This window comes from Drosophila suzukii, chromosome 2R (assembly GCF_043229965.1).
Source record: "Drosophila suzukii chromosome 2R, CBGP_Dsuzu_IsoJpt1.0, whole genome shotgun sequence".
In the NCBI taxonomy this organism is placed as follows: domain Eukaryota; kingdom Metazoa; phylum Arthropoda; class Insecta; order Diptera; family Drosophilidae; genus Drosophila; species Drosophila suzukii.
Window position 1 is genome coordinate 9531987 of NC_092081.1, and position 16446 is coordinate 9548432.

The 16446-nt window shown below is 42.8% G+C and overlaps 3 protein-coding genes across 7 annotated transcripts in view; all 3 read right to left on the minus strand.

The window, feature by feature from the left end:
* The window catches only part of Dh44-R2 (Diuretic hormone 44 receptor 2), a 12287-nt gene extending 2373 nt beyond the window's left edge, over nt 1-9914 (minus strand). For 3 of the 5 annotated variants that reach the window (XM_017073642.4, XM_017073644.4, XM_017073643.4), the window contains exons 1-6: nt 9441-9913; nt 2376-2773; nt 586-703; nt 329-530; nt 175-271; nt 25-118 (exon numbers count right to left, since the gene is read on the minus strand). In XM_017073642.4, the coding sequence (XP_016929131.1) occupies nt 25-118; nt 175-271; nt 329-530; nt 586-703; nt 2376-2609 (745 nt within the window). In that variant the 5' untranslated portion in view covers nt 2610-2773; nt 9441-9913. Of the gene's footprint in view, nt 1-24; nt 119-174; nt 272-328; nt 531-585; nt 704-2375; nt 2774-9440 lie in introns of all 5 variants that reach the window. The other 2 variants (XM_070994750.1, XM_017073640.4) reach the window with 2 other exon arrangements.
* Nucleotides 9915-10697: 783 nt separating this feature from the next.
* On the minus strand, nt 10698-12719 carry Nepl10 (Neprilysin-like 10). Its single transcript, XM_017072457.4, has one exon. It carries the CDS (start codon nt 12695-12697, stop codon nt 10802-10804), a length of 1896 nt encoding a protein of 631 aa, XP_016927946.3. The 5' UTR covers nt 12698-12719; the 3' UTR covers nt 10698-10801.
* Nucleotides 12720-12894: 175 nt separating this feature from the next.
* LOC108010158 (uncharacterized) lies at nt 12895-15980 on the minus strand. The gene is made up of 3 exons (XM_017074995.4): nt 15785-15980; nt 14731-15719; nt 12895-14668 (listed from the first exon to the last, which is right to left on the minus strand). Exons 1-3 carry the CDS (start codon nt 15879-15881, stop codon nt 13067-13069), a joined length of 2688 nt encoding a protein of 895 aa, XP_016930484.3. The 5' UTR covers nt 15882-15980; the 3' UTR covers nt 12895-13066.
* Between the last annotated feature and the right edge of the window lie 466 nt (nt 15981-16446).

Consider the following 16446-nt stretch of genomic DNA (forward strand, 5'->3'; position numbering starts at 1 on the left):
AATGAATACCGCCTTTGAACTTACCCTCCACAAACATCCAGAAAAAGTTGGTTAGGTAAAAGTATTGAAACATGATGACGAGCGTTATGCAGCCAGCCTGACTAGACTCTGTGGTTATCTACGAGAATATTTAATTAATGGGAAATCCTGTTTATTATAGTAAATTTAACTTACCACTTGGAGAAACAATGTGAGTATCCACAGGAGGGCTGAGGTGATGTAGGTGAGGAACAGATTCGCATGAATGGTATTTCGCAGACAACGCAGATCTCTGTGGGTTTTCAAATTCGAAATTTATGAAGTTAATTCATATTCGAACTAAACTCACTTAAAGCTGAGGAATATGATGAGGGCCACCACCAAAGTGGCAAAGCTTAGGAAATAACCACAGGCATATATGATGGCCGGCAGTTCGACGTTGGGCGAGAAATCCGGTACTAAGGGTATGGAACCCGAGTTCTGATGACAGCGGTCGTAGTCCGAATAGTGGTCCCAGGTTCCGTTCGGAAAACAAAAGCGAGTAGCGTTGTCTAAGGATAAACCAAGATTTAATTTAAGATACTCCATGGAATCTTAACTACCCACCTGTGGTGTCGTAGTGAATGCCCTTGAATTCCTCGATGCAGGGCAAAACAGCCAGGCTGCCGGCATTTGTTCGCGGCCAACACAGCACCGAATCGAACGAACTGGGACATTGTAAAATCTGTAAAACCAACAACCGATTTAGACTATGATTACACAAAGATTGGCAAAGAAAACATAGTTTAGGAAACCTTAGGTAAACATTTACAAACATTTGCTGCTCATGCTGCACAGTAATTAAGTTTCCCTTCTTGGCTGTGCTCTCTATAAACGGACCTGACCTAACCCACAACCCATTAAATCAGAGTATACGAGATTTATGGGCCAGAACTGACACAATATCATCATGCCTTCATCTTGGGTCCCGAACTTTTATGGCCCTGACGCATGTCGTATGAATGTATAGTAGATTTCCTTTTAATCAATTGAATTTCCAAATTTTATACACATACACAGCGTGGGCCATTTATCGGAATGTTCCCAAAACAAAAAAAAAAAGAATCACCAACGGGCTGGCTACCGTGGCTTTATTTATATATTTGCAATGGCGTGCTAAACAATTTCATACCGACACGGATACACAAAGTGTGTATATATTAATGTTAAGTATACGACCCGACGATTGTTTACCCAGTCCAGTTCGTACCGCCAAATTAATCGCGGCAGGCGATGGTAGCGGTGTTAGAAACAGAGCTTCCATTGATATTTTTATTGGCCTTATCAGGTGACGCCGAAAACCCGAGACTCATCGAACAATTCTTTAGCGGAATTGTCAGTTCTTTTTATGGCTTTCCCTGATAAGTCCAAGCTTTTGTGACAGTTAATGCGATCGGACTTAGCCACGCGACAAAAAGTGAGATGACAATAAATAAGTCAAACACGTTTGGGAACTCCGTCAATATTTGTCTTTGCACTTCTCATTCATTAGGCTCTTCGTTTGGCCACAATCATGAGACATATTTTATGACATTTCCGCGGAATAACGCCCTTGAATTTTGGTGTCTCGCCTCTTTGATCGCGCATCCGAGATAAACAAAACCGTACAAATGCAGCCTCAAGTGGGTTTCCTTGGGTCTCGCTTTGTTTACAGTCAAGAGAAATACATAAATAAATATCTGGTGCATTTTCCGGAAATAAAATGCTGAAATATTTTCAAAAAAAATTAAATCTGGCAACTGATTTTCCATATTTTACTTAAAATGGAAGTGATTGGCATGTGGATGGATTGAAGGCAATTAGTTTCGGAAGGAGAATGGATCAATTAGCGAATACGATTAATTGGTACATTTTTCAATCGAAACAAATTCATTCTCCAAACAACGGCTAATAATAGAATCTTTATAGGTTTCCTCGTTTCTTATTATAATGGCAATAAAAAAAACGTTAATTATTCAATTGAAAATGATGAATTGTTGTAAACAATAAACATTTAGCAATTTTTCTATATCGCTAGACACATTTATTCATTCTTTAGAATTTAAATACATCCCTTAGACTTGATTTTCTTAATTGACTAAAAATACTTTAGAAATTCTTATTTCAATTCAATTTAAAATGATATCAACTGTTTCTATATGCAGCTAGTAATGGCATATCGATCTGCAATCAAGCACATAACATGGTTTAGTGGGGCGTTTAATTACTATGTTAGTGGATTGACAAACATGACGATTTCTAATTAGTACTAAATATTCTATTGACGGAATGACCGGGTAAGTGGAGTACTCAGGAATTAATGCCTCATCAGAGGGACAAGCACCGACCTCACCCAGGCCAAATCCTTGGGGACTCACCCGCTTGCCACCAGATGCCAGGAGCTCCACCTCCACCTCCTCCCGCTGCTGCTGCTGCAGACACTCCTGCGTGCGGTTTCGGAGCTGCCCCCCACTGTTCCCCAGTTGGGCGCCAATTAGGGCGCTGGCCCGCTGCAGCATGTCCACCGAGAAGTTGGCGATGACCTTGGCCAGGTCCTCCTGCGAGGCGTCATCCAGGCTGTCGACCAGGGCCCTCAAATCGTCCTCGGCCATGTGCGGGAACCTGGGAGCTCGAACTTCGTGATGGGTCCACCAACGAGCGACGGTGCAATATGGAAGACAGCAGGGACCTGTCAGCGAGGCGTCTCCGCTCCTGAACTCTGGCACTCCACGGGCACTTTCTCTCTCCTCGCCGTGCGATGCGCAATTAAACGAATCTGCGCAAATAATCCCAGTGTGGGTGCAAAAAAGAAAGAAACATTCTTTATCAGTTAAAGCAAAGAGTCTTGGCCACCGAAAAACCAGAACAAATCAGCACCCAAACCCAAGAGCCCAGAACTGAGAAACCCCGAACCCCAAGAACAGCCTCCGTTGGCTCATATATAGAGATGTAGATAGGCTATATATTATAAAAATTATTTATTTGCCTGCTGGTTAAATATTTTGGTTGCAGTGACTCAACAAAATAACCAGAAGGCCAAGACTCAAGGGCCATATTGTGTTGATTGAGGAGTATAAATAAAGCATCCCATATGTGTATTTGCGGACTAGTGGATCATTTTCGGAAAAACACTCCATTTTCCCGAAGGTGAGTTGTTTTCGTCTTTTATGTTAATGTATACAAATTATAACAAAAATCTGTTCAAATAACACATGAGAAAATCACGTGCCTGTATGGGGCTGCTTTATGGGAGTGGGTTCAGATTAAATGTAGATAGCTACGGCACAATCTTTATGGACAGCGTGGTGGCTTTTTCGATGGGCAACCAAAAGGGCGGCGACGAGGTGAAATAGAAATACTTTTCCATGGCAAAAGCCGAGTAATTGAACGGTTTATATGGTGCACGGAATGAAAAGCGCTCTAGACCGTCTGTCATTATATTTGGGCCGCACACCCCGATCAATTACAGGGTCGTCCAGCCCCATTAGATCCCCATTAGCTGCAATAACTCTGCCATGCTCGATAATATTTGCTGTAAGCTGTCGTAATGGAGATTGCACGGCAGAGATAAACATTCCAATTCACACGGGTGAGAACGGGTTTTGAAATCTATCGGGGGATACTTAAGTGTTTTAATTGACTTGATGAAGCTGATTATTTGGGTGGTTATTACTTTAATCGGCAGGCATAAGTTCTGGCATTTAAAACTTAAGCAGTTATGGGTTTTCAGAGAAATGCGGGTTAATTACTTTATGGGGCACATAAAACCTCCGCTCACGCATAATCATTACATGCAACAATTAAGCAACAAAGTAATTAAACTAGTCTGCCGCCCGTAACTTTATCTGGTAATTGAGGCAGGCGGGTCTGGTGCCTGTGACAGATGTGTAAGCCAGGTGCATGTGCCTTTTCACCTGGCAACGTGCTCCGCACTGGGTAGAGATTTCATACCCCTCTGCCTCCGTGATTAAAACAAAGAGTGTCAAGTTATTTATTAATGAACAAATACCATGGCAGCGAGCTGTTCCCCGGGTCGCCGACTCATCACATCTCATTTCTCGGCACGACTCACGCACAAAGCCTTAACTTCAAGCGCTTTAACTGCTGGAAGCAGATGAGATGGCCAATGTCAAGTTGGTGGATGAGATGGGATGAGACGAGAGATAACGCGGTCGCACTGGGTCCCTGCATATCTACATATGTTTGCAGGCCATATCTGCGAATGTCAGGGCTCGGTGTGCAGTCGGCTGGGCCATCTTGGCCATGTCCGACCAGCTAATTATGCCCTATAAATAGCCTCCAACCACTTTGATCTCTGGCCCGGTGGATGGGAAATACCAGCTGCACCTGCAACACGTTGCCAGCCGAGGAATCTGCCCAAACAATTTAGCGTGGGTGCTTCTCGGCTCCTTTGGGTTCTATCTCGCTTTCTCCGAAATTTTTCCAATTTTTATGACCTTTTAAATTACTTAAATGGGGAGAGAACAAAAGTTGAAATCGATAGCCCTGCTGTTTTTACTTTTTAATGAAGTACTGTTTTCCGCCATTTATTCATTCATTCATTTTCATAACAATATTCTATTTATCTGATTATCTAAAAATGGTTTTAAATTTGTAATAAATATGGGTATAATCAGTGATGTAAAATAATTTGAAGCCCATACATTACAAAATACTTATGTTTATAAAGTATGGGTACAACTAAATTGTAAGCTGATATTTATTTTAAAATTCATATCAAGAAAGGTATTCCGATGGCCTTCCGCTTAATTGTTGGAACATTTTATTGAAATAAATTTAAAAAAATGGAATACCTTAAATTTTTTAATTTCCAAAAAATTTGAACAAAAGCATCACATAGGTTATTTGTTTTCTGTGTACGCATTCAATTAAAATGAAAGCAGATCCTGGCCTCCCCAAATAACCCACCAAATCCCTCCTCCCTTTCCAGAGTGCAAATATTTGCCTTCAATCCCGAAAAGGCCAAACATCTGGCATAGAAGTCGTCATGCCACAATCTTAAGCTCTCCATCCAAAAAAGAAGAAGCGATTTATTTATGGGCTTGGCAAACAAGCGCATTATTTGGACGAGCGCGTGCTTGTGGTTATCACCCCGCAATGATGATCATCGCCGAGATCATCGCAATAATCAGCATCCGTGTCATTTGGAGCCAATGGAGGGGCGACTAATCTGGCCTCGAATGCGCCACAATTAGCCGCCCAGTAGTCAAATAAACATTTCAACTGTTTGACCAATGTAAATAATAATACCGCCCAATTTCAGATAAATCGTGGGCAAGTCGTTTTAGTTGCTGGTGCAACAGGGCGTATGCCCAATATTCGCTGGGCACTGCACGCGGCTCTCCGATTCGCTGTTCTACTGCCGCTCCGATGATTTATGGAGTGTCAAAACAAATGAAAATTAATTGGCAATCGGCATGTGGGCAATGGAAAAGCTAACGAAGACGGACATGCAATCCGAAACATGCGCGCTGGGCCATCAAAATGGGCCGATTAATAACGAAAGCATTGCAATGGAACTGCAGGAATAGAACTTATCTTTGCTTTAGAATTTCACTGAGAAATACAACGTTTAGTCATAAAATACCAGGAATCTTTAAGTTTAATCACTGAGTCATTTATGAGGAATTTTAGGACTACTATACTCCAAAGAACAATTACACATTTCATTGCTTCCGCAATAAAAACATTATGCCATTATGAGGCAAACCATCTGCACAAGTTTTTTAATGCGACAATTATACATTTTATTAAAAAATGTATTGCACATAAATTTGATCTATGAATTAATAATGAAATCATTGTCCTGAAATTGGCGGAAATGTGAAAAAATTATGAGATATCATCAAGAATATTTGGTTTTTATATAAATTGGAAAAGGCTTTTTTGCTTTTACCAAAAAAATTTCCTTTTTTTAAAGGAGATTGCTCAAAGAATTATATTAATTCTTTATTATTTAACAAAACTTTTATTTTCCATTTCTGTCCCAAATGCATTTCCCTCAGTGCAACATTACATTGTCTTTATATCAATTAAAAGACTTTAGGCCAGCGCCAAATGACAGTGCGCTTCGTGATAAAAACCACGTAAATGAAATGTACTGAAAAACACGAGGGCTAATAAAAATTGTGGGCCAGCAGGAAGGCAGCCGCTTTATGAATGAACGAGCCCGCCCAGCGAAGCGTGTAGAAGTCAGCAGTCAGCAGTCAGAAGTCAGAGACGGCGTCAGCTGGCGGACAAATCAAATTGAATCGAAACGAATCGCATCGCATCGCATTGAATCGAGGCGAATTAAATCGAACCCAATGGAATGGCAGACCCAGTCAGGCGCTATCATATCGATATTTATGGTCTTGGCCAGCAGAGAGCAAATAAATAAACGGATTCCGAGCCTGGTCATCCTTATCCTCTTGACCATCACCCCGTGAAACAAGGCATTCTAAAGCCAAGCAAAACAAACACACACACACACACGGGGAAAGTTTACAAATTAAAAACAAATTGAAACGAAACTAAACACAGGGAAATAAAGACCTGGGTGCACATGGCGTATGAGCAACGGGCATCAATATCGAGCATACGCCGCGTTGCCAGACGACTTCATTTCATATGCCTACTAATTTTATTGGCTTACAACAGCATAACAAATTCTCCAGATGCTTTGAGCTCGCAGGAAGCTTAAGATTTGCAAGGCGACCTTTAAAGAATCGTAAAGTTGTTTTATGCCCTGCCGAAAACAGAAAGTTGAATATGAAAGTAAGAATAAAAGAAAAATATTTCCTTTTTTATTTGCAATTTTCATACAAGTTTGGCAACGGAGCTGCGGGCATTTTATTGCCTGTTGCATGGCAGGTGAACTGGAGTGGGTGGTTCAAGGCGGGGGCCAAGGAGTCATGGAGATATATCCAAACACGTGCATAATAATGCCACCCCCTCACGCCCAGATACATAAACATGATGTAATTTTAAAATTTCATGAGTTCATGCAAAGTTTGTTTTATCTGTTTTATGGCAGTGGCGCTTTAGGGGTTCCTGGATGCAGAAGGGGTAGATGGGAAAAATACAGGTGGAAAGGCAGCCAGCATCATGGAGAATAAACTACGAGCAGCTGCTATGTGGAAGCAATCAATACTTATTAGAAAATTCAATTAGCTAACTGTGGGAGGGGGAAAAACACTCTGTAAACAGTGGCTCCTTGCAGGGAAATGTAGAGAAAAATATCATACTATTTATAATTTAGTATAACTAATTAGCAGAGTTATGTGGGCAGCATATGCACTAACAGAGCGCTTAAAAATAATATTTACGATTTCCGATTCTAATAAAAATATTTTTCATGTTGCCAAAAGCATCTAGATATATTTCAGTGATAAATAAAAAATATATGAATTCCTTAATTGGAGTTTAATTGGTTTGTATATGTTCTAATTTTTAAAATCTTAATGGATTGCATTGCCTATGCATTACAAAATTACATGATAATGATTTTCTTTGCTAGACAAATTAATTACCATTTATTTGTTCCTGTGTAAAGGGTTTAGGAGGCTGGAAGGGGAAATGCTCGAACGAGGGAAGGGAACAAAGTCAGCCACTTGCAAACACACAAAGTGCATTTAGAGTTAGTAGATCGAACAAAAGCCACTCGAAATTGGCGTACTTACACTCGAAAGCCATTTGCTAATTTTAGCCCATCCCCCCGCCAAAAGTTTTCCCCCACTTACATTACATTTCCCGCTCGTTTCGCCTTCTTACAATCGAGTATAATTAAATTTTCGTATTTACTTAACAATTCATATTCGAGAGTCGCAAACAATTTGCGCCCTGCTGGGTCCCGAGCCCGAGTCGGTGTTTTTATACCCTGTTTACCTTTTTGGGGGCCTGGAGGGTGACGGGCGGCCTAATGAATCGGGGAGTGCGAGTGGAACTGGCGAATATAAAGGGTGAATATTACAAATGTTTATCTTTGCTCAATAACAACAACATCACCGTGTGGATGGGGGCGTGGTGTACACCTATAAAATATGCATGAGAACAGAATTTTGCAATGCAGTTCAGGGAAAGCGAGAGGATGCCCATCCTGCCGAATAAGAATTAATTAAAAAATCCCAGTGCAGGATGCAGGAAACAGGGGCAGTGGGCGGATAGAGAAGGGGTGTACAGAAAACAGGACATGATGTCCCCGAGCACCTCGAGGCTCTTTTTATCCGGATAAAAGAGTAGTAAACATGCAAATGGAGCACAAACATTTGCATATATGGGATAAAATCAAGGGGTCGAAACTACGAAAAAAATGCATAAGAAATCCAGAGAAATCCTAGAGGGAGAAAACTAACCTAATATTTACCAATCTCATATAGTAATTTTCTTATGGATATTCAAATTATGTTTAAAGAAATATTTCATCCGATTTCAAAAGCTTAAATCTTTTTCAAAATTAGTTTTTATAATTTCCGCATTTAATATAAGTTTATTGACTTTATTTTTAAAATAGTAATATTTTATTTATATATTACATTTATAAAGTTTCCATTGTTGTTTACAATTTCAATCTGCCAAAACCAGAAAAAAAATTTAATGCAGCTAAAAATTTATGTTTCAATCAAAATATGTTAATTGTCAACTCATAAGTTATGATTCATAACTCAATCGTTTAAAAAAGCACTGACCCATTTCCCTATTAAGTAAAATAAGTGAGGACAAATTAATGTGGGTCCAAAAATTTGGATTAAAAGAATGAGAAATTAATTTGAAAAACATTTCGGATTTGAAATATACAAGCGGCATGGAATTTTTTTAAATTCTCCTCTTAAGATTTCACGATAGCATTATATTTTTTCTTTGTCCTAGGAGGCTTCAAAGTCACTTTGGAGACCGAATCCTATGAATCACACTCAATTAAATGTTTCGAATAATTTTGGAAATGTTTCAAAACAAAAAATTCCTTACACACTGTTAGTAAATGCAGTATGTAAGTTATAGTTTTCTCTGTGTATCATCAGAAAATATATATTTTTAACCCGGAGCACCTCGGTAATTTGTTTTCGCCTTTTGTGAAGCTGGCAGCGGATAATCCGACGGCCATTGAGTCTAATCAGACGTTTATTCTTCAATTTAAAGTCTATTTGCGGACTTTTCCATTGTCTGCTAATGGGAGCAAGCTGCTAAGTGATCATCGCCACTTGGATTTTTTGATTTGGCTGTGGATTTGGAACCAGTGCGCCACCCGTGGCGATTTGCTCTGGGGAATGTTTTTATGGCCCCGGCAGTCCGATATTTGCCCAAATCGTTAAGCACTGGCCGAGGAATGGATCGCTTGGGAGGTGGATGTTTTGAATCTAAGATCTGGGTTCGGGGTTCTTGGGGTCGGGGTCGGGGTCAGGGTCTCGGTCACGGTCTTGGACCCACGCTTCCCCATAACTCACTGCGGAATTCTCGAATTAGCACCCCTCCCTCGCACTCACAGTCGGGGTTTTCTTTTTGCTTTTTTGCACCTCTTTTCTTGTTCAGAGCTTTAAACGTTTATCGCCTTTTTATCATTATCATTTATTTGTTTGCATTACTTAACACACACGCACGATCGCGGAATGACACACTGTAGGACTGTGGAACTTGGGAACACGTTTAATTTTAGATGACATCGAATACTTCCCGAAAACTCAAGTCGAATCGAAAGACTAACGACGAATAAACAGAACTAAGCCGGCGGCGCTTGTTGTGTTTTTTTTTTTTTTGAGTCGCGGAGGCTGGTTGCTTGATTTCAGATGGCGAGATAATCGTAGGAGCATCAGCTGGACCAAGATTACGGATAGTCTGGTACAGTGGGTCACACGGCGACTCGGACTCGAACTCGGACACGGCACACGCGTCCAAAGGCGGCCAAAGACAGCGCCAAACTGCGGCCAACGGGGCGGATGAAAATGCGAGCTTTGAGGAAAAGCACACCCACACAGCCAAGCAGTCGCACACACCCAGACGCCCACACACACCGATACTACAACAATGCAGGATACAACTGCCGCAACAAGTTGAAAAGCTCGCGAGAGCCACAGAGAGAGAGACAGAGAGAGGGAGAGGGCGAAAAGCTCTCGGTGAGACCGGCGTTTTCTGCGGTATTTTGCATTCAATTGACGATTGCAGCGATTGCGATTGAGGTTGTGATTGCGATGGCCTGTCAGCTGCAATTGACACTCAAGCTGAATGGGCCGCCAAATGGGTTTTGTCCACTTTTAACGGGAATATAAAATGTAATACCCTGCAGAGAGGGAAGCCCTCGAGGGGATTTTCGCTGACCATTTACCTGATTGAATTTAAATCCATTGGATTACAGGTACCATCATTAAGGCACTTATAATTTTATATTTTTGTTAACTCAAATCAAACTTACTATTATATTTGGAAACCTTTTAAAATAAATGAAAATTATCATATAATTTTATTTTAAAGATTTTGTTTTAACATACCCCAACCTAGTATACCAATCTTCCAAAGTACTGCAATCATCATATTTTTTCTTGCCTATTAAAACATATATAAATTATTTTTTTAGCATTCATTTTCAACAGTTTTTATTAGCCTATTATAAATGTAAATATTTTTAGATATTATGCCAGCTACAAGAAATGGAACATCCATATATATTAAGAAAACTGTGATAATTTTTGTAATAACTCGTATAATAAAATTGTATTTTAGAACTGCACCCAATGCAAGAATCGAAATGCACAACCTCAATTCCGGGGAACTCCTCATATGATCAACACATATTTAGTGATACATTTTATTGTTATGTATGCACATTTGGGCGCCACATTTCGCAGTGGGACAATTGACTCGCCTCGCACTTGAAGTCGTAGGCAAATTGACGCAAATTGCCAACGCTCACGTTCACACGCTCATCATCCCGATCGTGGGCGATCACCGGAGGCAAAGATCCGCAGAAGAACTGGGCATAGCTCAGGTGAAACAGTTGCGGTGCGGTGAACTCCGGCTCAAAGGCATAAGGACGGTACTCGAATTTCCGGGAGTCATGATCCAAACCAAAGAAGGCGTCGTAGGCCAATTGCAGACCATTAAGATCAGCCAGGCGTTCTTTTAAGGAAACGTAGGCTTTTTCCTCCGCACACCTTATGGCAATCCGGAAGGCAGGCGACTCCCGGATCTCAAAACCCACTGGTGATTCGTTTCCGGCTGCATCGAAAAGTATGCCATCCTGCTCGAAGGCGTGGTTCATCTCGTGGGCCAGAACTGCTCCCAGAAGACTCTGCTGGAAGATGATATGCTGTCGGTGATCGAACAAGGGCCATTGCAAAAATTCCATGGGCACGGTGATGGTGTTCCTTTCGTTTTCATAGAAAGGCGAAGTCCTGGCCTTCCTCACATTGTCGTTGACATAGTAGCGCTGCAAATCCAGTCTGGATTGCGGGTTTAGCAGTCCCGCATGCTGAAGACGGGTCCGAAGAGCCAAAGCCTGAATAAGATTGCTATAGAAATTGGACTTTGTAAAATTAGCACTCTCGTAATGGGTGTCGTAGAATTCGGGGGATTTCTCCTCTGGTAAATTGCCCACTTTTAGCTGAATACCCTCCAATTTAGCTCTCACATAGGCCAATTGGTGAGTCGTAAGCTGCAGACGATTGGCATCCAAGTATTTTCCAAAGGTCGCCTTTAAGTTCGCCAAGATCTCCTTTAGCTGCAAGGTGTCCTGCTGCCGATTTTGGTACACAAACCGATCGTACATATAATTCATACCTAGGGGTAGTATAGCACGCATGTGGTGAATGCAGGTCTTTGGGTTCCGCTCTCTAGGTTCCGAATCCTTCAGAAAAACATAGTGATACAATCGGATATAAAGAGATTTGGCATCATCATCAAAATTATGAACAAAATTAAGACTTTCCAGCAAATAGTTCACATCACTGATTTCGAAAATAAATTGATCGAATTCCTCTGTGGTGCAGGGAGCACCCAATAATTGACTACAAAGATGTCGAATGGTCGATGAAATAATGGAGGTTTGTTGTCTGAATTCACTATAAGTCCGCGTATATACAACCGGATTCTCTTCACGATATCTATCCTGAACTTCCTGCAGTTTTCGCACCAATTCGATCGTTTTATTTTTATGAATCGACTCATTCAAATGCAAAAGCTGCAGCACACGCAGGCTACTAAACCTTGCACTCGGATCAGGCATCTTTATCTGAATAACCTGGCGCATGGAATCATTGTCGGCCACACCAATGCGCTCATCAAAGACTAAACCATTTAAGCCGTGCTTAATGGAATTATCAAGATCTTCCGACCATTCTATAAACTCTTCTAGAGGATGGGCATAGTTTAGCTTTCGTGTATCCTCCGTACAGGCTTTGTAATATGATCGCATTTGTTCAATCAGTCGCGGTGCTTGGTTGTCGTTTTCTCCCACATGGCTCTCCATTAATTCGACCATGGCACTCGCAAACTGATCCTCTACCCACTCAAAGTTGTCGACATATTCCGAGGCGCTTTCAAAGCCTCCGCAGGCGAAATTCCAGAAATTCGAGCATGGGGATGCGGTTTTATTAAGATTCTTGTGAATCTGGTTTACCGTAGCAAGGTTGATATCCACTTCCGCCTCGATAAAATGTAATGATGCCATTAGGCAAGAGCACAGCAAAAGTAAACTTCCCATTTTGTTCATCGGATTTAAACTGAGAAGTAAATAAAACAAATAACAGCTAGTCGTACCGCTCGGCAGAGCTTGGACACCTTTGTTCTGGCGAAAGAGCTTCGTGTCTGGAACTGATAACTCAAAGCTTCACCTCTGAAATGTAGAATAATTACCCAGATTGTTAACATATATCAGCCACCTATACATGTATAAAACCGCTTTGTGACTACATTAATCCGAGCTTAACGTTTATTGAATCTGATCGTTAGTTACAACACAATTGTAGATCAACGCTCAATCATTAGTTAAGATCGTTCAATATATAAAACAGGTAATCTTGCCGGGACTACCCCAACTTTACAGCTTATAGACTACTTAACCAAACTGGATCTAAAATGTTCACTTCTTGAACTTTTGCTTCTTTCCCGCATTCGCACCCGTCTTGGACTTTTTCAGCTGCCCGATCTGCTTGGATTTTTGCTTCAGCTTGTTCTGCTTCTTGATGGGCTTTCCTTCCAGAATGGGCACTTCGTCGATCTCCACTCGCGGCGCATTGGCAAGTTTGGTTGTCTTAGGCTTCGACTGCTGTTCCACCTTGGCCTGTGGCTTCGCTTTAGGTTCCTTTGCTGCTGGCTTGGCAGGAGAATCAGTTCCGTTGGCCTTTGACTTTTTGCCCACTGGCTTGGCTGGCGAAGCGTTTCCATTTTCCTGCTTCTTTTTCTTAAATGATTTGGCATCTGACTTGGAAGCTGGAACATTGCCGTTGGGTTGGTTCTTTTTAGACGCTGCTTTGGATGGTGCCTCGCTTCCATTTGTTTTCTCCACTACTTCCTGGGATTTCTTCTCCTTCTGCTCCACGGGCTTTTCAGGCTTTGGCTTTTTGGGCGCCTTCACAGGCTGCTCAAACACCTTGGCCACATACTTGGTCTTGCTCTCCTCCCGTTTCTTCTTTTTCAACTCCTGTTCGATTTCGGTGAAGCTGGGTTTGCCCGCTCGCTTGCCCAGCAGTTTTTTGGGCCCCTTCTCCTGTCCTGACTCCTCCTCGGGCTCCGCAGCCTCCTCAGCCACTTCTGCGGTGGCCTCAGCCTCGATGGCCTCGTCCAGCTGCTTCTCATCCTCCTCCTGCTGCTCCTTGGTTATGGGTATGGTGTTGGAGAACTTCTTCAGCTTGGCCACGTAGAATCCGTCCATGTTGTGGGTGTGCGGATAGTAACGCTTTGTGAGGTTTAAGCTGGGATGGAACCGATGCTGCCGGAACTTGGTGAAGCCCTCAACGCCAAAGTCCAGTCCAGTGGGCACCAGCTTGACATTTCGCTTTTTCAACGCATAGTCGATGACCCACTCGTTCTCCTCGGGCAGCACTGAGCAAGTGGAGTACACAATATAGCCGCCGGTCGATGATTTCGCATCCGTACAATCGATGGCGGTGAGCAGAAGCTTCCTCTGCAAGTTATAGCACCGCTGCACATCAACTTCCGACTTGGTGGTCTTGACACTGGGATCCTTAGAGACAACACCAGTTCCTGTGCAAGGAGCATCCAGCAAGACGCGATCAAAGCCAGTCATAATGTTCCGGAACTTCGCACCATCCTCGCAGCTAACCACTGCATTTACAATTCCCAGCCGATGGAAGTTGGCCACAATGGCCTTGATGCGATCCCTGTTGGAATCGTTGGCAAACAGCACACCGGTGTTCTTCATGATGCTAGCGATATGGGATCCTTTGCCACCAGGAGCTGAGCACATGTCCAGGATGCGTTCGTTCTCCTGCGGCGCGAGGGCCATCACAGGCAGCAGCGACGAGGCTCCCTGGATCATGTAGTGACCGGCCAGATACTCAGGGGTGGCACCCAACGGCACTTGCGAGTTAAAGACGACCAATCCAACCTTGGTCCATTTGCCCAGGGGATCCAAGTTGACGCCACGATTGATCAGGGCTCCGGCCAAATCCCGCCGACGTGTTTTTAGAGTATTGGTACGTATGGTCAGCGGCCGAGCAATCTAAAAGAGTTTATTTTATTAATATAAACCCAGTAAAAATGTTTCCCAACTAGACTACTAACCTCTGAGGCCTCCAGATACTCCATGAGCTCGGTGAGCGGCAACATGTCCATCAGCTTCTCCATCAAAAACTCGTTGTAGCTATAGTACAAGCACAGATCCCTGCGCAGCAATTCAATGTATTCCCCGCGAGACCGATCCGCCTGGCGGTACTTTTTGAAGTCGGATAGAACCAAGCTGACGTCCTTGATGCGCTGCTGCACTTCCTGCAGGGTGAGGTCCTTCTCGGCCTCTTCCTCTTCAGTGGGCAGTTGGAACACATCCTGCCGGTCGACAGTTTCCAACAACTCGTCATCGGCCAGCTGGGCTTCCTTGGCTTCGCGCTTTTTCAGCTTCTTGTTGGCGCGCTCAATGGGCAACTTGTCGTCATCATCATCGTCGTCGTCTTCGTCCTCCTCCTCGTCGCTATCTGCCTCCGCATTATCTTCCTCGCCGGATATATCGAAGTCATCGTCGGAGTTGGCGTCATCATCGTCGGAAAGATCGGCCAGCTTGCCAACCTGAGCGGTGTCATCATCGGAGTCGTCTTCTTCCTCCTCTTCCTCGCCGGATTCTTCTGCATCCAGACCGTCATCGCCTTCTGAGTCGTCTTCCACCTCAGCTTCGGAGTCCTCCTCCAAGTCCTCATCCTCCTCCTCCTCTTCGGACTCACTGTCTGGTTTTTTCGATGGCTTCTTCTGCTGTTTGGGCTTCAACCATGCATCGTTATCATCTGTAAAGCCCTTGGGAGCCGTGGATTTCTGGCTCTTGGGAGCCGGCACCAGCTGGGGCACTTCCTCATCGGAGGAAGCCTCCTGCTGCTGCACCTCCTCCTCATCCTCCGGCTCGCTGTCGCTGTTGTAAGCTGTCTTCCGCTTAACCGGTTGTGGCTGTTTTCCCTTCGCCCGTTTCTCCAGCAGTTTGGCCTTTTGGACTACCTTCTTCTGCTCCCGCTTCACGGATCGTTGCTTCTGTCGGTGGGAGAGCTTCTTGTCCTCCTCCTCCATGGGAGCTGTGGAATGAAACATTTGGGATTAACACTTGGAATCGTTGAGGGAAATCTTCACCAGCACTTACCAAACGATTGTTTGCGAAAAACGGGCGCACCCTGCTTGCGCGCCTTGCGGCCAGGACCCTTTTTCGGTTTCTCACTGTACTCAGCCTTGCGACCCATGGTTTTAACTTAATTTAGTCGGTTTTTTGGAGCAGAATTTAAAATAAAACGTGAGCACTTTGAGTTTGCTCCACGTGCGCCGCTCAAAAGACAGCGGATGTTTCCCAACACTGATCAGTGCGAGTGCCTATGGTAGTTCTGCGAAATATAGCTATTAAATAGATACATTATTAATGTCTGTTAAAAAGGCATTTTAATCAATTCTGTAAGTTGACGAATAATTTTAGATTGTGTTTTTTCATATAAAGATGTAGACTTTATCATATTTAACTGATTAAATTTAATTTAAATGTTTACATGCGTACATAATATAGCGATAAAATAGCTATTTTATGGCGACCAAATAGCTATTTTAGCTACTCCCACTTACAGCTGATTACCGGGCAACAAAGCATTTTCCGACACTGGTAGGAGGCAACGGAAAAATTAAATTAAACTAAAACAATTAGATAAAAAGAAGCCATTTAGTTGAGTCAATACACACATATATATAAACTCGTTAATATTTATTTTTATACTTATTTAAATAAGTTATATTTATTTATGGATCAGTGGTTCCACAATA